Consider the following 22,390-nt stretch of genomic DNA (forward strand, 5'->3'; position numbering starts at 1 on the left):
TCTGCAAAAACATGTTCTGCTCTTCGTGCTGCTGAGGGAGGCATATGAAGCGTATGTCTCCTGGCTTACTTCTAGACCCTTGTTTTTCTCCTTTATCAACAAACATTATCTGTTCCCATGTCCTCCTGAAAGACAAAACCAAAGAAAATTCCTTCTCTTTGAAGTGAATCTATGAATTAAAAATAGTGATTGGTCCTTCCTTAAAATATCCAGAGCTGATTTACCACTCCAAACTGCACACCATGTTTTGGGGCAGCTTTAATGCCACATTTAACAGACTAGTATTTTCTGAAAACTAAAAAAACTTCAAGAAGAATTTTTCATCAGGAAAAATAAAGACAGATTAGGCTACTGACATGCCAAACTTTAGCTATCTCTGCAAGATCTCTTCAAAAACCTCCTCCAATTCTCTGCACAATCAAATTTGTATTATCTACATTAAAAACACACAGCAATGAACTTAAGATTGATACACTGTAAAAAACACATTCATAACATTATAGAAGTAATAGTTGCTAGCCATTCCACAGCTGGAACACAGTACCAGTAACTCTATTACTTGCTGCCTAATGGCAGAAATAAAAACCATGACCTTAGGTAGTACTCAAGTATCTTCTACCGACTTGTTGGAAAAGCACAGACGAAACAAGCAAACCCACCCCCGAACATTCTGTCGAGTCTTCTTTGCTCCTGCCTTGCCTCCACCTAGATTTAAAATAAGCTTAAAATTCAAATAAAAGTTTAAAACCAATTTCCAGTCCCACAGTTGACTGAGAAAACAGGGCTAATCAAGTATTGTCTTTAAGGAACTGCAGAAGAGTTGGGTCAGAACAGTCACTCAGATAGAAGTGGACTGCAGGATCAGATTACGTTATCAACGTTATTGCCTCTTACGAGCAATCAGACGAAACTGAACATCAGTTTTCCTTTAAAAAAAAAAATCTCACCCTCGAGCTAAAATTCAGTTTTAAAGTAACAACTCTGCATGTGCATACGAATCTGTGTATATGTATGCCCAATTCAAAGATGCCTGACCAAGTTTGCAGATGGTCTCAAACAACTGTGTTGATGTTCTGAAAGATGTAAACCGAATCATGCATCTCAACATATGGTTGTTCCAAGACCTACTAGCCACCTAAAGAAATCCATACACCTCAGAAGGATAGTGCTCCATACTATGGTCTTCTCCACAAAAGTAGGTAGAACATCATGGTTCTAAAAATAAACCCTCAGAATCACAGAATATCCCAAGTTGGATGGGACCTACAAGGATCATCGAGTCCAACTCCTGGCTCTACACAGGTTTACCCAAAAATTCAGACCGTATGACTAAGAGCACAGTCCAAACGCCTCTTAAACTCCAACAGGCTTGGTGCCGTGACTACACCCCTGGGGAGCCTGTTCCAGTCTGAGACAACCCTCACTGTAAAGAACCTCTTCCTGATATCCAATTTCATAAAAGGAAATTAAATTTGTTAAACAGGACCTACCCCTCATGAACCCATGTTGGCTGTGACCTATGACTGCATAGTCCCCCAGCTGCATTTCAGTAACTCCCAGGATAAACTTCTCCATAATTTTACCAGGCACTGACATGAGACTGACAGGCCTTTAGTTGCCAGGGTCCTCTTTGCCCTTCCTGAAAATTGGCACAACTTTTGCCAGCTTCCAGTCTACTGGGACCTCTCCAGATTCCCAAGACCACTGAAAAATAATTGAGAGGTTTCGAGATGATGTCAGCCAGCTCTTTAAGCACCATGGGTTTGTCTGGGATTCATCCCAGGGACTTGTATGGACCCAGGTGGAGCAGCAAATCCTGCACACGTTCAGGGTTGGTTGGGAGTTTGTCGTTCCCACCGTCATGGTCCTCCAGCTCAGGGCACCCTGGGTCCCGAAGCCCATCATCAGCGTTGAAGACAGAGGCGAAGAAGGCATTAAACGCCTCTGCTTTGCCTGTGTCATTGTCTGTGAGGTGACCATCCCCATCAAGTAGCGGACCTATGTTTTCTTTGATCCTCCTTTTTCTGTTCATATATCTAAAAAAACCTTTTTATTGTCTCCCACACACCTGGCCAGCTTCAACTCTAACTGGGCTTTGGCCACATGAATTTTCTCCCTACAAACGCGAACAGTGTCCCTGTAGTCCTTCCATGTTGCCTGACCCTGATTCCAGCAGCCGTACATTTTCTTTTTTCGCCTAAGCTCCAGAAGATCCCTCGTCAGCAAATCTGGCCTTCTGCCCTGCCTGCTTGACTTGAGATATTTTGGAATTGCCTGATCCTGTGAAGGAAAGCTTACAGCTACTCTTTATCACAGAAAACCCTGAGGTGGAAGAGACCCACAAGGACTAATTAAGGCCAACTCCTGGCTCTGCACAGGACCACCCAAAGACCAAACGATGTGTCTGGGAGTTTTGTCCTAACACTTACTGAACTCCATCACACTCAGGGCCATGACCCCTGCCCTGGGGAGCCTGTTCCAGTGCCCAACCACCCTCTCAGCGAAGAACCTTTCCCTAACACCCAGCCTGACATGCCCCCATGATGCAGCTCCATGCTGTTCCCTTGGGGTCCAATCACTGGTGGTCTACCATTCCTAGCCCTGCTGCACACAAATTTGCAAGTGACAAACACCCAAGGAGATCAAATACGTCTGAACGATAACACCTCCAAAATCTAGTAAGCACCAAACCTAATAAGAAATACAAAGTGTTGTTGAGAATCATAGAATCATTAAGGTTGGAAAAGATCACCAAGAACATCTGGTCCAACCATCACTCTACTACCATTGTCACCCACTAAACCATGTCCCTAAACATCATGTCCAACCTTGCCTTGAACACCCCCAGGGACAGTGACTCCACCACTTTCCTGGGCAACCCATTCCAATGCCTGACTACTCTTATTGAGAAGAAATGTCTCCTAATTTCCAAACTAAACCTTCTCTGGCACAACTTGAGGCCATTCCCTCTGGTCCTGTCACTAGTTACCTGTGAGAAGAGCCCGACCCCCAGCTCCCCACACCTTCCTTTCAGGTAGCTGTAGAGAGCAATAAGGTCTCCCCTGAGCCTCCTCTTCTCCAGACTAAACAAGACCAGTTCCCTCAGCTGCTCCTCACAGGACTTGTGTTCCAGGCCCTTCACCAGCTTTGTAGCATTGTTGCAATGCATGGGGCTGCAGATTAAATTGAAGCACTGATTTCTTAACCAGGGGGATTAAAACAAGACTCCTAGCACTGCTGAGGAAATCAAGGCTAGGAGCAGTTGGCAGCAGCAGAAGCGAAGCAAAGCTGACTAGGAAAGCAGATGAACAAGGGTGCTGAAGCCACGCTTTGGAGAAAATAAAACGTGGACATAACTTCTGCACCGCTGTCTGTCCCAGCCAGCAGGTGCGGGATGCTGCCGAACTGCAGCCGTTCGCCGCCAAACCTTCTTTTCCGCCCTCAGAGCGGCCACAAAACGCCACCCAGCAGGGTGCTGGGGGCGAGAACGGCTCGGGGGGGACGGCTGGACCTGTTCCGACAGGGACGCGGGCCGGCGAGGAGCAGGGGGAGAGGAGGAGCCCCCGGCGCCGCGCAGCTCCCCGAGGACGCCCGGCTCGGCCCGGCCCGGCCCCGCCCCGCGCTCGCCGCCGCCCCCCGTGGCGGCGCAGGGGTCACCCCGCCGGGAGGCCCGGGCCGAGCCGAGCCGAGCGGTGCCGTGCCGGTGCCCGCCTCCCCCTCGTTACCTTTGTGCTCGTCGTCCAGGTACCGGACCCGCAGCTCCTCCTCCTCCTTCGCCTCCGAGCCGTAGCTCCTCCCGGCCGCGGGGCGAGCGGCAGCGCCTCTCCGCACCGCCGCGCGGGGCCCGAGGCACGACGACGACGAGGAGGAGGAGGAGAAGGAGAAGGAGGAGGAGGGGGGGGAGGCGGCCGCGGCGGCCAGCCGGAGCCGGAGCCGGCCCCGCAGGAGGCCCAGGCCGCCCAGCGCCGCCGCCATGCTGCTGCCGCCGCCGCCTCACCGCCCGCAACCGCCGGCCCCGCTCCCGCCGCCCACGTGACCGGCGGCGGTACGCACGGGGCTCCGCCGCCGCCGCCGCCGCCGCCGCCGCACTCCTCCTCCTCCCCCCCCCCCCACCGCCCTGCGGAGCAACGGTGGCACGGCGGCCGTTGGCGCTGAGGGGGCGAGGGGCGGCGTGGAGGGACGGGAGGGCAGAGCCCGGCGGCGGGGGCAGCGGCTCCCACCGGAGCACCGGGGGGGGGGGGGGGGGGGGGGGGGGGGCTGGGGGTTGCCTTCGTTTTGCTAAAATAAAGGTGGAATTGACGCGGCTTGGTGGTCGCGGCTCGGCTTCGTTTGTCTGTCAGCAAGGGGGATTAAAGCCCGGTGGCGTGTGGTGGCACGCTGGTAGGTGTGCCCCCTCCGCACCTTTTTCTGTAAATATAAAAGGTGCAGCTGGGTGATGTGTCCCATCAGCAGTCACAAACTCACCTGTTAGGACCACTATGAGCACCTCTTCTGGCTGTCTCAGAGGGACTGCAGAACGGGTTCTTGAGCCAACACCATAACATTTTGTTGAGCAAGGGTATAGCTTCCTTGTATTGTATTCCTGTATTCCTGAATTGTATTAGATTCCGAATACAGCACTGCATCCAAATCCTCAGCTAGGACTTGGAAAAGGTTGAGGTACCTACCAAAGGTTGAGGTACCTGCAGCTAACCAAGCGAAGTAATGAGGCCCCCAAGCCTGAGAAGTTTGTCTTCCTAAACTAAGTGTACTTTGACAAGCTGGAGCTTGAGTATTGAAAATGAACCTTTTTCACACACACATACATCCCTCACCCCTGTAATTTTCAACAGTCAGTGTTAATCAGAGGGAAAAAGCAAGCTCTATTACCGCTTGTGAGCAGAGGCCCGGATGGAGCCATTTTGGCTGTCACTTGGGCAAACACGCTGCTGCATTCCTCTCCATCCTGCATTGCTCAGCAGCTCCTCCGCTGCCTTCGTTCTGGAGAAAGGAAAGTCCTGTTTGTTCTTGTAGAGCACCATGAAGGGCAAATGAAGGGGGAAACACACTATTGCCTCGCATTTATTATGTTTTACTATTTAAACAGGACTATAGCTTGTGATTAGCAGCCTGTTCCTGTAGTGCCTGCACTACACTAAAGACTTTTCCAACACAAAGGAATAATGAATGTCTGTCATGGAAATTTTGTTCACAGTCAAGGAACGTTTTATTTTATGAGAATGAATTTTGAAAGATAATTCCCAATTATGTCGGTGATAACTGAGAGGCAGCGCTATTCTAAAAGACACAGGATAAGATAAAAAGACATTAAAAACAGAACTTGATTCACTACAGTACCATTGTGTTGCCTTGAAGCTGAAGGCAGACATGTTGTCCCTGCACAGCTGTCATTTGCAGTCATTCCCAGACTCCTTGACTCAAGGACTAGCAAACACTTTCCCGAGCAGAGGTCAGCATATGGAATCATGCCTAATAGCCTTGTATCTCCTGTACAAATACCCACCATCACAATTAAAACTCAAAAAAATTTTAAGCTCAATTTTCTTTTACACCATCAATATTTGATTTTACTTTCTTAGCACATGAAGGGAAAAGATATTTAACTTATTCGTTTTTTCTGAAGTTTCTATCATCTACATTGCTAGAATGTGTTTACATTCAGATAAAAGTTTAATTTCCAACGACCTCTTAAGTGCTTTTTGAAAACAGAAGGGTTGAGAAAATTTGAACTCTACTTAGAGAGTTTTTCAAAAAAACAAATTATAAGGTGTTAGCAACGTAAAGATGCCTGCTGGAATAGGTCATGCCATTCTTTGAACCGTGTCTCTGTGTTAATGCTTAAAACTGCATGATACATAAATGTGTTTTATTTTGGTGGTTTAGGAGTACATTGCATTTTGCAATACTGTATATTCAGTTCCTCCCATTGCACTGCCATTCAAGCATGAATTGGGACTCTTGGATGGAATCAGAATTTTCCATATTCTTGTTCCCTGTTTTTTCACTGTGGTTTAGTTATACCAAAACAGCTTTAAAGTCAAAGTAGGACATGGAAAGCACATTTAGTTACAGAGGGGAAGAATATTGACATGCAGATTGTTATGTAAATCATGTATACTAATAAGAAAAAAACTCGAGCAACCAGATCAAAACTGTTAAGTAACTGCCTAAATTACATATGACATTGCCTGGTAACCTGATCACTTCTGCACACAGAAATCCAAATATTGATACTTGGTGATGGGTAAAATAAATAGATTGAGCATGGTTGTATAAATCTTGACTCAGCCTCCCTCATGCCCAGAGAAGCAATGTTAGCATGAATGAAAATGGATCCAATATAGATGGAGGATAGCCCAGCAATTCTCTGCATTCAGCTATTACTTGTAATAGGATCAGTCAATCATAATCTAAGCAGAGGGGAAAGACTCGAAGGTCCTTCACCCTTACTTAATTTTGTATTTGGAATTTCCCTGGAAAGCCCATTCACATCAGGTAGCAGCTTCTCGCAGTGCACAGAACTGAGAGTGAAAAGAGAAATGTGCAGCCCCCTTTTTAGCTTCACATGCAGCTGTTGTCTGAAAACAGCATGCAGGTCCAGAAATTAGGAAACAGCCTACATGGTTAGTGGAGAGAAGTTTCTTACAAATGTAATTCCAGGCACTTCAGTGCAGGGCTTCTGCCATGATTCACTCTCTTAATTAAGTATAATGGAAGAAAGTGGCCTCCAAGCTTAAGATCTAAATTAGGTACCTGAAATCAAGGAGAGTGAAAGTACTTGTGGATGTTCAGTTAGGCATTTAGTATTATTAAAAATAATGATAAATCATTTGAAGTGAGACAGGAAAAATAACTGCAGGTGTATGTATACTAGTACATGACTTTACAAGTAACAATGAGAAGATGCACACAATGTGTACAGTAAGGCAGGAAAAATGATGGAAAAAAAAGAAACTCAGATAGGTCTGAGTTGCTTAAGTTGCTCTTACATTATACAACGTGATGTGTAAGGAATAGTTTCATTTTCCCTGGGTGACCGTATCAGTGGTATTGTGTAGCTAAAGTGAAAATTGAACGCGTTTCACAGAAAAAAAAAAAAAACAGAGCACCGAATTTCTGCTATTCATGGTAAATCATGTCTTTTTTGCAAGTTGTAAATTAATTGTCTCTGTGAAGTAACTGTTGATGTTTCAGGGTAAGATCCAATAGCTACCTCTTTTTTTTTAAGTTGATTTACAAAGGTTATTCCAATTTCATGCCACCTGCCAGGAGATCTTTTCTCTTATTTTCACATATTTGCTTTTTATTATGCTGTTTTATTTATTATGCAGCATTTATTTATTATTACAGCATTTATTATGCTGTTTTATTTGCTGTTTATTATGTTGTCCAGTTAGCACACTTTATTGCATTTCTAACTTATTTTAAAACCTTTTGGTCATTATACTATTAATGCACAAGCACTATACAGCCCATTCTCTTTCTGGCACCAAGCCTATTCAATATGTTTCACAGGCAGCTGTTTCCTTAGATTGTCTATTATCTTTCTGCTTAGTGCAGCTTTAGGATTATAAAACTAAGACATACAATGTTTTTACAGCTTACTTTTCCTTTGCAGAAATTATTCTTATTAAACTCAGCCTACCTGGGTACACTTGCAGGTTTGCTTACATAGTGCTTGTTACCTGGTTCTAACAGTTATTGTTCAAAAATGTGCCTATGTGTCTCATTCATGCCTCAGAACGCTGGAAAAAAATTGTCTCTGCATTTCTGCCTACCCTGTTTATTTGTGCTTATACTCTCGCATCTCAAAAACGGAGGCAGCTGTATCGGATTGACTTATTGGACAAGTGCCTGGCATACATGAGCCACTTAGACATGAGTCATAGAATCACAGAATGGCTTGGGTATGGAAGGGACCTCAAAGATTACCTAGTTCCAACCCCTCCTGCCATAGGCAGGGATCCCACTCACTAGATCAGGTTGCTCAGGACCTTGTCCAGCCTGGTCTTGAACACCTCCAGGGATGGGGCATCCACAGCCTCTCTGGACAACCTGTTCCAGTGCCTCACCACCCTCAGAGTAAAGAATTTCCTCCTAACCCCTAATCTAAATTTCCCCTCTTTTAGTTTAAAATCATTCCCCCTTGTCCTATCGTTATCTGACTGAGCAAAGAGCCATCATCCATCTTTTTTAAGCCCCCTTTAAGTACTGAAAAGCCGCAATGAGGTCACCCCAGAGCCTTCTCTTCTTTAGGCTGAACAGCCCCAGCTCTCAGCATTTCTTCATAGGAGAGGTGCTCCAGCCCTCTGATCATCTTTGTGGCCCTCCTCTGGACCCATTCTAACAGATCCACATGCTTCTTATGCTGGGGGACCCCAAACCTGGACACAGCACTCCAAGTGGGGCCTCACAAGAGCAGAGCAGAGGGGGACAATCCCCTCCTTCTCCCTGCTGGCCACTCCTCGCTTGATACAGCCCAGGATGCAGCCTTCTGGGCTGCAAGCATGCGCTGCTGGCTCATGTCAAGCTTTTCATCCACCAGAATCCCCAAGTCCTTCTCTGCAGGGCTGCCCTCAGTGAGTTCTTCTCCCAGTCTGTATTCATGCCTGGGATTGCCCTGGCCCAGGTGCAGCACCTTGCGCTTGCACTTGTTGAACCTCATGAGGTTCACATGGGCCCACTTCTCCAGCCTGTCGAGGTCCCTTTGGATGGCATCCCTTCCTTCTATTGTATCAACTGCACCACTCAGCTTGGTGTCATCTGCAAATTTACTGAGGGTGCACTCAATCCCACTGTCTGTGTCGTTGATAAAGATATTAAACAGTACCAGTCCCAGAACAGACCCCTGAGGGACACCACTCACCACCAGCCTCCGCTTGGACATACAGCCATTGACCACCACTCTCTGGGTGTGACCTTCAAGCCAACTCCTTGTCCACTGAATGGTCCACCCATCAAATCCATACCTCTCCAGTTTGGAGACCAGGATGTCATGTGGGACCGTGTCAAAGGCTTTACAGAAGTCCAGGTGGATGACATCAGTCAGTCTTCCCTTGTCAACTGATGCAGTCACTCCATTGTAGAAGGCCACCAGATTGGTCAGGCACAATTTGCCCTTGATGAACCCACGTTCACTGTCTCAGATCACCTCTTTGTCTTGCATGTGCTTGACATTGCTTCCAGGAGGATCTGTCCCATGATCTTGCCAGACACAGAGGTGAGGCTCACCGGTCTGCAGTTCCCCAGGTCTTCCTTTCTACCCTTTGTAAAGATGGGAGTGATGTTTCCCTTTTTCCAGTCACCAGGGAGTTCACTTGACTGCCAGGACTTCTCAAATATGATAGAGAGAGGCTTGGTAACTACATCAGCCAGTTCCCTCGGGAATTGAAGGCGGCTTTTCAAATCAATCATGGGACTTTTCAAAATCCTATTTCCCAAACATGGAAGGTGGAGACAACCAAAAGGTCTGCCCATTCTCCACAGATCACAAATGAGGCAGGATGCTAAAACAGCCACAGGAACATAGACACGTGCTGAGCAAGGCCTCTTGCATGAGTAAGTTGGCAGTAGCTGCCACAGAGTTACAGCCGTGCAATAGGTGCAGATCAGGGCCTAAGGAGGGCCTCAGGTACTTACAACAGGAACTGAGCAGACATTTGGTGAAGAAAATGTACAGAACATTTTCTCACTGGGCAGGCACACAGCTTGGAAAAACAACAACAAAAAGTTATTTCCTTCTATGGGGCTAGGTATAAGCAGAGATAGTGGAAATAGAGTATTCATATCAGTGGAGATCCCTCAAAATTGAGATATTTGTATCTAAATAAAACCACAAGTCTTTTAATATGTCTCCTTTTGGCAAAGCTTTTAAAAAAACATACTTGTGATTTTCCAGTAGTTCAGCAGAGCAGACATTTGCCTACCCAATTAAATAACTAATGCGTGCAGGGAAACTGCGACCAGAACATCACTGGAAACTTCGTACGATGAATGTACCATGTTCAGCTGTGTATGAATACTGTTAAAATCGTGTATTTTCTCCATGGTCAGGCTCCTAGAAGAGCCTTTGTAGGAAGCAGTACTCACCTTCCACCCTTGTGTCCTTTTGAGGGATTCCAAGACCGACGTTACTGTTAATTCTGTCTTAGAGGCTCTTAGCTTTGGCAGCTGAGACGACAAGCTCTCTTATGGTGTAATGGGCTGGGTCAGTAAAAGCTGCACAAGAAGCACAGAAACCAAGCTAGAACCCTGATGGTGTATTTGATATTCGATTTAAGATGGTTGATAGGAAGTTGTAGTAAAGAGTAGATTTCCCAGTTTTGTCAGTGTGCCTTTATATATGGTAAAACCACCTGGGCTGCTGCTAACAAGGCAGTAAAACAACCCTGTCTACTATATGCTATCTAGAAGAATGAAACAGAGCTATACATTAGCTCAGTTAAGCAAGCTTTGTACAACAAAGTATTACTAACCTTTTCAAACCAATATCTAAATTCGGAGAGTAGGGTTTTCCTCCAAACAGGCATTTGGTGAAAAAAAGGCTCATGTCATCTGAAAAACATTGTGTTTAGAAAAAATCTTGAATTGAGGTAATGAAGGACGTTTCAATGAAATAAATTAATAATTATTGGCATCACTCCAATCAGGAGGTGAAAAATATTTTATTACTTCTGTCCTGATATAATGTTATGTTCTAGTGAAAACAAAAATTACTGAGAAACTGCACTATTTAAACACAGTGCACTTTCCATGAAATGCATGTTCATAATAGGAGCTAAGAGAAACCTGGTCTTTTATACTCCTTATAAAATGTTATAGAAAAATCAACAGCACTTTATGGACTGTTTGTCAGATGTAATTCTTTATTACTGCTCATGAGCAAGCCAGGAGTTAAGCTGTATATTACATTTCTGAACGGCATAATTACATTTCCCTTCTGTTCAGCTAATTTCTTTTCCTTGTTTTCTGAGGTGGCTTATGCCTAAAGGCAATAACTGATCTTACTGCGGACAGACTATAGATAACACATGAAGTTTAAGATACTGTTTACCTTTTTGCTAAAAGCTGCAGCATTTTTGAGGAAAATCACATAGTTACTGCTTGAAAAATATGATACATTATGCACAAATCACTCTGAAGATAAGTTTTAAGCTGTTATGATGTAAAACGTATTTATGCTCATTGCTTTTCCTTTTTAGTCTTTTATGATTCACAGTATGTACTGCAGAGATCTACTGAATATATTTCATTATTTGTAAGAAATGCCTCACATTCATTTTTACGCCGTATGGGGAAAACAGTGGGGGCTTTTTTGGTGTTCTATTTAGAACTATTAGTCTATTATATTAGTCTATTATAACCTAGTCTATTAGACTAGGTTATCTTCTACATGCTAACCTTAACTGTATTTTCTCACATTCTTTCCTCTGTGATGAAAGTGATGCAATTAAGACAGTCTAATAAACTGAGTAAGCATTTTCAGTGAAAGCTTATTCCCTCACGCACAAAAATTCTTTTAATGTCAAAGAATCTGAATGACCTTGTGACCTGCATTTCCAGGACAGAGCAAAAGGTTAAATAATCACAGTGTCTACGTCACGTGTGGATACAAGAACAGATGAATTGGGATCTACATTAGCTAAGGACTCCTAAGTTTTGTCAAAATAGTTTAGTCATAACCCTTTTTCTACTCATACTTCCCAATATAAGATGTTTGTCCATGTAAGATCAGGAGCAAGGAGCCTAGCAACTGGCATGTGAAAATAAAAGAAAAATACATACTAAGTGGCTAGTATTTTATTTGCCTAGGCACAGACTGAATACAGAGATAGTCACCAATGGCAGCAAACACCTGTTTCCAACAATTTTCACATTTCTGATTTCTTAAAATTCTTTAAAGACTTATATTTGTAGTTCCTCAAAATTAGTATCTCATCTAGGAGTCAGTCTTTGCAATTTGTGAAATTAAGCAACAATTAAAGAAAAATTATGTACAAAAATTAACCTCTCTTTGGAGTCATAGTCAACAGTTCTTTTCTAGATAGTACCTTTTTATGCACATCACTTTATGTCTGGAAGTTAAAATCATATTCTAATTGCCTTATGTCCCATAAAGTATGTTTTATCTCCTAAGTAGAAAACAATATACTGTGTCTTCTCAGCCCTGGCAGCAGCTGGCAAAAAAAGGCATATATATCTAAGCAGCTCTTTAAAATGGAAGACTTAAAAATCCTAAACCAGGTTTCTAAGACTAAGCCAGAATCTAAGGCTGATAGTGCCTGCAGCTTTCTAATTACAGAAATGGCCCATAACTTGAAAAGTTTTGTGCTCTTGCAACAGCATACCTGAAAAAAGTTACGAGTATGGTTAGTTAGAAAAGCAAAGTTTCCTCCTTCAGTGAAGTTCTTTAAACTTACCATTTTCCTGTGATAAGTGCAGGCCAACAATTGGTGGAAGAAGTAAAAATATGAACAAGAATGGGACACTTCCATGTTCTGAAACAGTATTTTGAAACTGCTTATGTAAAGAGGTTTCCAAGATGTTCAGAAAAGCTTGTAAACTATGAACACTGGAACACATATTTAATACAGTTAAGGGTGTTTTGACAGGTCTTGGTGTTATTCTTAATCCATTTAACAGTCCAGTCATCACCTCAAGATGGCTATTTCTTGCAACAGAAATATAAAGCATCTTTGGCGTCCTTGTCCCCCATCACCTTGCACTGTCTGCCAGTGAAGCTCAAAGATGGCATGCTATCCTCCTTTGGATTCCCACATCTTGGGCAGAACAGTTCTAAAACTGTCAATCTTTCCAATAGCTACTGCATAGAAACATGAAGGAATACTGTAGTTTCTTTAGAATAAAGCTTTTGTAGTTTTCTTTGTAGCTTGGATACCATTACAGCACCTGGGTCCTCTGTGGCCTTATGAGCCTCAGCTGAGCTGCATAGCACAGGATGAGGTGAGAACAAGATGGAAACTGAGGAAATGTCACTTCCTACCAGGATCTGCTTTGACCTTGCAATGAGGTTTTCAGTCCAACGTGCAGTAGGAACTTGTCCCGACAGAAACCCACATGTGTATGTCTTCATTGCACTCAAGACGCTTCAGCTAAAGGGCGTATCATTTATAGAAAGCAGGATATTTTTTTCATTACATAAATTAGATGGTGCTGAACTGAAAATTTGTTAAGTGGTTTTTATGATTCCTAATACAAGAAAATGGCATTTCTTAACATAAAGTGCATGCTAAAACAATATACAACCATACTTCCCAACAGTTTGCTATGTTCCATTTTTTCAGAATTTAACTGAAACGTCCTGAGCGTGATTTTTGAGACGTGATGAGAGCCTGCTACCTCCACTGAGCTCATTTACAACTGCAAGTAGTCATGAAAACCCACTGTGTCTTATATTAGATACATAAGAACAGGACTAATTAATATGTCTAAAACTTTTGGCAAAGTCTGAGTGCCACACGTGTTACATCAGATTTCGTGAGCATCTGAAATAAATAAATACAATGTATAGACCATCCCACAGAACTGTTGAAAGCTAGAAGTGTATTCTGCATTTATATTCCTTTCTCCACTTTTTTTTTAATTGAATATGCTTATTCTTTAATAAAATCTTGCTTACTCATAGTCTTGTTTTCCTTCTACTCAATCTTGTGTTGCATTCAACAGAATTGTATGTTTAAAGCATCAGTCTGTTGCTGTGGAAATCACTGGTGTCACAAATTCAGTTAGAATTTCATGACAGGATCACATATGAAAAGTAAATGGGACTCAAAAAGAACGAAACCATTTTTCAAATAGCAAAGCTTTGGTAACAGGCTAAAAGGAAAAAGTACAAAAGGATATACAAAGAGTAAGGCAATTTAATATTTGTGTTAAGAGAAAAATCCTTCTTTAATTTTTTCTCTTTCAAATAGAGAAACATAAATGCTGTTAGAGTTGTGTGTAAGAAACCCTAAAGAAGCATAACATAAAACCACATTTTCTGAGCTTTCAAACTGTTGCATATAACAAAACAGAAAGACATGAAATGGCCACAACAGTGAACAAGATGAATTGAAGGTAGGTTTTCTTAATGAAAAGAACAGGAGAATGAAATTTTTATTGAGGCGATATATAAACTCTATATTAATTGCTAGAAGAATTAATTTAAGTACTGTTTAAAGATTTATTCAAATGAATGTCATATTCACAAAGCAACATTTCTCTGAGATCAGATTTTTCATCTTTTTAGTCATTTTTACTGCATTTTTCTAAGACTTTGATTTAATGTGCTAGCTAAAAACATCTTACTAGCTGTATTATGTGGTCTGTCAGACTTGTCAGACATAGTACATCTTGGAGAAAATATGTGCTTACAAGATGCTCGGTGGCAACAAGTGATCTGCCTTGCCATTTCCAGTATAGGAGGTAACCAGCTGTTACACTGGTATTAATATAAAGCTAGCAACAAAGATGAGAAACAGATTAACAATAAGGATTTTAAGACACAGCATTTATTTATTTATTTATTTATTTATTTTTAAGAAAGAGGTAAAGTGGTGCTGCTACCTTATGAAAATATTTGTAAAAATCACAGTGCATGGCAAAGCTTTCTCTTTCATAATTACAGCAATAAGGAGCCCAATGAAAAGGGTAAACATTTAAAAAGATACTGCTTTCCTGAGCATTTCCAACCAAGTTGCTTAGATTGTTTTCCAGTGACGTTGTTTTTTAGATATCCCATTCTTAAGTTTCACCTTCTCTCATAGCTCATGTAGGTAGGAATGCAGCAGAAAACTGAGGTATCCCAAAGGTTGGGTACTGAAGTGCTCTGTTTCATGTTACCCAGCTCACTTTTTGAAAAAATCAGGCATGAAGTTGTCTCCTTATTCTTGAGAATACTGATGAATGTAACACTTCCATGGAGTAACAGATGCCACAGTGCTTACCTGAAAGATGCTTCATACTGTTATACTTCATGAAAGACAGAGGCAAAGCATTTTGTAGACCTTTTCCTTCTGTCCATTTTCTAATGGACAGGAGGGGAAAAGAATATGGTCTTACCCAAAATATCTTACCTACAGATTTTACCTAAACTGGGAGCCCATGGATAGCTGGAATTTGCAGCTGAACTTGAGAAAGTGGAAACCCCTTATTGACATATGACTTGGGAGATCTAAGGAAAAGGAATATCAACTTGTCCTCCATTTTCTGGGTTAGATTATTGTACAAAATACATTTATAAATCACTTCTTATTCAGTTTGTCCCATATTTGAATATATACCTTGTATTTGCAACAGCTGCAGTTGGGCACTGCTTTTAGCAAACCTAGTCCATCTTCAGAATAAGAAAGGGTTTATGCTACCTTAGATTAGCTTCTTAGTATCTAACTGTAAGGCAGGCATAAACTTACTTCAGTCAGCACTTCATTAAATGTGCAAGCATTTCCAAGCACACTCTTGTGTGTGGGATGCAGAATAGATTAGACACATTTAACTACTTGGAGGCTGCTTTTGGCACAGACCTATTCATCCAGACCCACCGTTGTTTCTTTTTTCCATATCTGAAGGGCAAAAGCAGAAACTATTTCATATTATAGTCAGATGCTGTTTAAATTTGTCCACTTGCCCACATCATAAAATGTTTACAATTGTAATAAATGTAGCCATTCAGGCTAAAATTTGCCATGCTGAATGCCTGCCTCAGACTTTGGCTAAGTTTAAACTAGAATGGCCCAGTCATTTTTAAGATTGCTCTTGTAAGAAATGTATTGTCTTGAAGAAATTGCCAGCTAGTGTCATCTCCATGTCTTGTTACAGAGAACTACACGTTGTCAGTGACATCACTGAAATGAAGAGTTCTACCTTTTCACTTTTCTGTGAGAAGTCCTGCAAACTGGCTAAGTTGCAGTGTTTCTACCTTGGAGGGCTGACTGTTTAGAAATGGCCTGTATGAAAAAATGGGTATGTTCTGGATAAAAGTGGCACCGTGTGGTAATATTGTTCATACATCACTGTGTGTTGTCTACAACCCACCCACCCCAACCACCACCACCACCCCCGCTTTTGTGGAGCAATAAACTGTTCTAAAATAGCAAGCTATTCATATGGCTGTGCAAAATTCTCCAATGCAACATGAATAACGTTTTATGACCTACCAAAGTCAGCTCAGGTCATGTGTCACATGGAAATCTTCTAAGCCGTTAAAGACAAGTGAGGAAAAAATTAATTTGCTTTGATGTGGCATAGTGATCCATGGAAGAGACATCAAGGGTAGAGAAAAGAGAAGTAGGAAAATCAGAGTCTCAATTTATGTTGTCCAAACCCACCTCCTGAAAGTTTTTAAGAAATAAGTTTCAAGATCAATTAATTCTTTGCAATTCTTAGCTTGTCCTTCATAATTGTAAAATTTCTCAGGGAATTTTACTTTGTTGTGTCCTTTAGTCTGTCCCTCTAAGAAAACCTTGCATACAAGAATCATATGTAACAGGGTTTCCGTGAGGTCAAATGGAAAGAAGTAAATGCCATATGATCTTAGCAACTGCAGTAACCCTGCAAGACTTTCAGTACACAGGAGTGGGTATTTTTCCATCCTCTCCCAGAAGAAAACACTAAAAGGGATTGTAAGACCTGCAATTTTCCCTTATATTTAGTGCTAAAAATACAGAAAAGGACTTCTTGTAAAATTAAACTTTAACCTCTGACCTACATTATTTGTTTTCTCTTCTTAGTGACAAATTATGCGAGCAAAATGATATACATTTACTAATGCTTCTTTTCTTTGCCTTAAATGGTTTTGTAGCATGCTCAGATTCAAATCCTCAGTTAAGCCTGAGCATTGTTGGGTAACATTTTTATTATGCTCTAATGCTACTGAGTTTTGTTTTTATCTGAGAAAGCCATGCACCTTAAAGTTCAGGTAGCTGAAAATGTGTGATGAACATAAAAGTTGCAAGGAAAATAAAGATATTAAGTCTATTCAGATCTACTTTTACAGTGGTACATGGTAGAATCAGAAAGGGAAAAGTTGCATTTAATCTGAATTAGGGGAAAAAAGAAAAAAAAAAAGGATTCTTAGCAATGAGAACAGGCAAGGTGGAACTGGAAATCCAGTAGTTTCAGAATTTTTAGATTACCCCGGAAAATAATGAAAAAATATATTCTTATGCTTTGGTGTTACAATTGTGGCTTAAGTGGCTTTTTCCAACTGTAGTGTCTGTGCATCGTTGTCTGAAATCAAAGCAAGGAAAAGTTTCCAAAAAAATGATTATCTAGTCAAAGGAATTAAAAAGTCATTTTCTTAAGAATAACTTTTTCCAAAAGAAGTTTATATATATATATATATATATATATATATATATATATATTACTACTATAGCCTAACTAACAAGTTTCAAGAACCCTTTTGTAGGACGCTACAGTTTTTTTCAGATTATAAATGTGAAGTAAAAATTGTCTTACAGCTTTCAAACATGTAAACATTTTTTTTCTGTTTATCTGTATGGTAGAACTAAATCAAGTTCCTAGTTAGTTCTATATGCAAATTTTGATCTAATGAGATAAAGTTCTTTCAAGAGGGAATTGGGTCTTCTTAACAATATAATTCTTAGTGCTATGCAATAAAATAATAGTAGTAATAATTTGACATTTCAAAAAGGAATTGATGAGGTGATAAAGTCTTTAATTAGGTAGGAATCGGATACAGGTCAAGATGTGATAGCAACTGTAAAAGATGATGGAAATAATTTATAAGTGAAATAATCCCTTCCAAAAGTGCAATAATAATAGACACATATTTCTTAAATAGAACCATAATTCAAAAAGCACTCAGGGAGCAGAGATAGCTAAACCACTACCTGACATTTTCATGTATTATTAGGGAACAGTAAGTTTTCAATAGTGGCTGAAGTCAGACCCATAGTAAATCACAAAGGCTATATAAGCATTTTTCCATGTTATAAAAAGAAAACATCATCCAATTATATAAAACTTCATTCTTCAAGCTTTTATATGTAACTGTAGTGATAAGCTTTAATAAATGAAAGATTTGATGAAATGGAGAGGGGGAGAGGAATAAAAATAAAAACGTTATCATCTAATGAAAGCCAGACTGGAAATCACAATGCAACTGTTTTACCTCCTCTTAGTAAGGAGTGGGAAAATGACCCCCATGTACCCATGATATCCACAGCATATCCACTCTGTTATATTGTCACTGATGTTCAGTCCACATATAGCTGAGCCTCGGATGTTTCAGACCTCTGTAAGTGGGGAAAGAAAGAACATATGGTTTGCACAGCTATAGATAAGCACATTAATTCCTTGACATTCATCTAAACATTGATTCTTTGATGGTAGTCATAGAACAGCAATCTGATCAGCATTGTTCCTAAGCACATTGCAAATATTGATTGATTTTTACATACAGTGATTTCTATAGCAGAAGAGCTTTGTTAAGTATGTGAGCAACTGGCGCTATTACAGATTACAGAACTGCACAAAAGTAGGGCTATCAGAGCTTCAAGGGGTAGACCTATTTATCCCCTTTCCCAGAAAAATAACAGCCTGACAGATCCTTGACAATGGTCCTCGTAAAAATTTCCAGCAATGAACTCTTCACAGGCTTCACAAATGATCTACTCAAGTGATTTTCAACCCTTCCTGTGAGTTTTCCTGAATGTCGAGACCTAATTTTTCTTGCTGTTGCTTAAGCCTCTTCTCATCTTACCCCTTCTGAATAGACAATAAATAATTATGTTATTCTTTGCAGCAACATTTTATGTACCTGAAGATCCTTATCTGTTCCCTTCCTTAATCTTATGTTATTTTAGGTTAATCAACCTCATTTTTCCAGTCCTTCTTGTAGGTACTGCATTTGATGAGCTTCTTGTTGTCCTATTCTAGATTCTGTGCCATTCTTTGACTTTTGGTTACTGTTGTTCTTGGAGATGGTGTACAAAACTGAAAACAACCAAAGCCTTCATAATGCAGAATTTTTGTGAGTATCCTATAAGCTGTGCTCCTGTTTATTATCTCCCAGTATACATTTTTTTTTTTTTTCCCCCAATGGCATTAACTTGTTAACCATGATCAGCTTGTGCAAGTCACAGGTCTCCCCTGTGAAGGCCTGTCATGAGCGAGTCACTGCTCATCTTGTAATTGTACAATTGAACAGTCTTACCTATATACAGTATCTTGCATTTACTGTTGAATATTATCTGTTTGCTTTCAGATCATTTCTCCAATTTTGCTATCATCATTTTGAAACTTAAATCTGTCATCCACTTTAAAGACAGTCCCTTTCGGTTTCAAATTGTCTACAAATTTAACATTTTTATAACTTTAATGGAAATATTTAATAGATGAAATGAGGCACAGGCTCCTGAAATATCTCACTTGGTCTAGCTTTTGTTTAACAATAAAAAACTTTCAACTCACCACAAAATATCATCATACTACTGTTTTTGCATCCCCATTTTAGTAATTTCATGTTGATCACATTTCCCTAGCCTACTGTGCATCTGTCATGTGAGACAAAAGACCCTTACAATACTCAAGATATATCATATATATATCTTCTTCCCTACCCCAAGGCCTGCTCCCATGTGAAGAAGTAAGATAGCTTAGTGTGCTCATGGTGAATTCCTGTTTATTGTCATTTCTTCACTAACTTTCGAACGTTTAAAAACAGCTTGTTTATTTATTCCAGAATTTTCCAAGAAAGCAGACCCAAAATTTTTCACATTTCCACGTCCCATTTTTGAAAGAAGCATACATATATATAAACTGTATATATGTTATAATATATATATTTTTGTTGTTGTTCCCAGAGCATCATCCCAGTTCTCACAAATAACTACCACAAATTCTGAGATAGCTTTGGATGATTGTTTAAGCTTGAATTTCACAAAACAATTTGTAAGAAAATTGAAAGTCTTTGGTCTCTGCCAATTTGAATGTATCCAGCTCAGTGAAGTGTTCTTATTCTGTCTGGCCATATGTTAATATTAATGTCATTAGAGAATGGTAATCCAAAGACATTAAACCCTTCAACTTTCTCCACTTTACCTATCATTAGCTCCTTCTTTCTGTCCTGTAGCAGAAGAGCAATTCCCTTCTCCTTCTTATACTGGTGAAGTGTGTATACACTTCTTGTTTCTGTTGATATATACTTAATTTTCTTCCTCAGACCTTCATATGTGCTTACATAACTGAACTTAGTTTCCACTTTCCATATGCTTTACTTATGCCTGATGCCAGTAAAACCCATCATTAAGCAAATTGCTCCTTTCCTACATTCCCCACCTTCCACTTTGCGTCCTTAGTATCATTGATTTGTCAGTTCATCTTAACCTTTTACTTCTCTGACTTTTCATTCTGATTGCTGAAAGAAAATCAGAGGTGCTTTCATTTTACCTCATCTCTTTTTAAAAGTGATCAGCCTTGTCATTTCACTGCAATCCACTTTACTTGGCACTCAAATTTCTCAAACTCATTGGTTGGAATCAAATTTTAAAATGTTCTTTCATTATTTGCATACTTTACACTCTGCTTCAGAAAAATTATTACCAACTCATTCCAAGAACTTGCTGAGTAGCCTTCACACCATTCTGTACCTTCCCTAAAGTCACACCAAATTTCTGCAGAATTTCGTTACTTCTCTTAACCACAAAACATTTCTTCTGTTAAAAAATAAATAAATAAATAAATAAATAAGAATGATCAGATCACTTGAATTCATATATGCATTCCCTGACTTAATAGGCAACCCTGTGCAATTCTTTCGGAGTGTTAATACTAGAAAAATTCTACCCATGTTTGGAACTATTTCTGCTTGTTCCATACTTTTATCAACCCTTCAAGCCAGATGGTAAAGGAACTCAAGTAAGAGAGCTTTTGCCACGCCTTAAAGGCATTGAGGTTGTTTGGGCTTGCTTCCTTCCTGTGACATTTTGGATACAAAAGGGAGAGTCCAGCGCAAAGTTTACCAAACAAAGCCCTGAGAGCTCTGTGCATATCATAGTCTTGGTAACAGCAGCATGAGACAGAACATTTGGTACATTCTTAGTTCGGATCCACATACTTTAATAATGGCTTAGGAAACTAGACCAGTTGGTTTTGCTAGCAGCTTATGCCTTACTTTGTAATTTACACAGTGAGAATAATGAGATGATAAACCCTATGATTATTTTCTTAACTATACATCATATTTTGTTCAGTAAGACATGCCTTTAACCTGGGGTCTGAAAAACTAATCTGTGAGCAGAACTCTCTAATTAAAATATACTCTTATTTATAATGTACTCTTAATATTCCCTAAATCTTTAACTAACAATTGAAATGCCTTTTGATAATAATACAGGCTATTTTATCTAGTTTTCTCTTTCTCTAGAAACATCTGTGAAACAGAAGGGATGAGACTTTCTCTTAAAAATTGTGGGAACACATAAAATATACAGTACACTTCCTGTTATAGAAGCCTATTTATTAGTCTAAATACTTGTGCAATATTTGGCAAATGATCAAAACTAGTTTCTCCTGATGTGTTTACAATGTTCTAAATTAAAAGCAAAGCCCATTTTCAAGTGACATTTGTCATACAAACTGAAATGTTTCTCTCATGCTGCATGTGGTTATACTTTCTGCTTGACGGGATAAGCTCCAAATGTTGAGCACGAAGTTTGCAGGAAAGTTCTTGTGAGAATTCAAGTTGCCATCTAGCAATTCTTCTTGTAAGAAGAACCAAAGGAGTCTTTTCCCCAGTGTAGGATTTTTTTTCTATGACTGTATGTTTACTTAACTTTCTGCCTGATGCTGTACTTAATCAGCTACACTGAGAGAAATTCTTTTGATTTCATTGCATATTCTGTTGCTCTTTACCCCGTTTTAATGTTCTTTCCCATAACCTTTGAGTGGTAAAATGCTCACAGACAAGAGCAGAAGAGCTCCTATTTCTCTAGTGAATGCTTCAGAAATGTACTAAGGCATAAATTTAGCAGAAGTTTTGAACATACACTGTCTTCTGCATCGAACTGTGAAGAAGTAGCTTGCAGTGCAACAGACATACACTGTAAGTGTTATAAAAATTACTCAGCACCATATGCAAAACATTTTCTTTTCAACTCAGGTTCAGAACCTGTTGTACAAACCTGTTTATTAATTACCATTATTTCTTCCTAAGGGTATTTGACAAGTTCTGAAAGAAAATTGGGTCAGTTTGTAACAGCAGCTTTTGAATGTATTGCACTATTACGTGTGTACTCAAAACTCATACAACACTTAACATGTTGCACAGGAAAAATGTGCTTGGGTCATGTTTCACGTTATAAATAGATAGATAGGCAAACATATACACTGTATCATTTCCAAGAAAAACACTTCATATTCCAGT

General features: G+C 40.3%; 1 protein-coding gene across 4 annotated transcripts in view; it reads right to left on the reverse strand.

Annotated features, from left to right (window-relative positions):
- The window catches only part of AUH (AU RNA binding methylglutaconyl-CoA hydratase), a 112,874-nt gene extending 108,861 nt beyond the window's left edge, over positions 1-4,013 (reverse strand). For 2 of the 4 annotated variants that reach the window (XM_040540634.1, XM_040540636.1), the window contains exon 1: positions 3,726-4,000. In XM_040540634.1, the coding sequence (XP_040396568.1) occupies positions 3,726-3,975 (250 nt within the window). In that variant the 5' untranslated portion in view covers positions 3,976-4,000. Of the gene's footprint in view, positions 1-3,725 lie in introns of all 4 variants that reach the window. The other 2 variants (XM_040540633.1, XM_040540635.1) reach the window with 2 other exon arrangements.
- Between the last annotated feature and the right edge of the window lie 18,377 nt (positions 4,014-22,390).

This window comes from Cygnus olor, chromosome Z (genome assembly GCF_009769625.2).
Source record: "Cygnus olor isolate bCygOlo1 chromosome Z, bCygOlo1.pri.v2, whole genome shotgun sequence".
Taxonomy (NCBI): Eukaryota; Metazoa; Chordata; class Aves; order Anseriformes; family Anatidae; genus Cygnus; species Cygnus olor.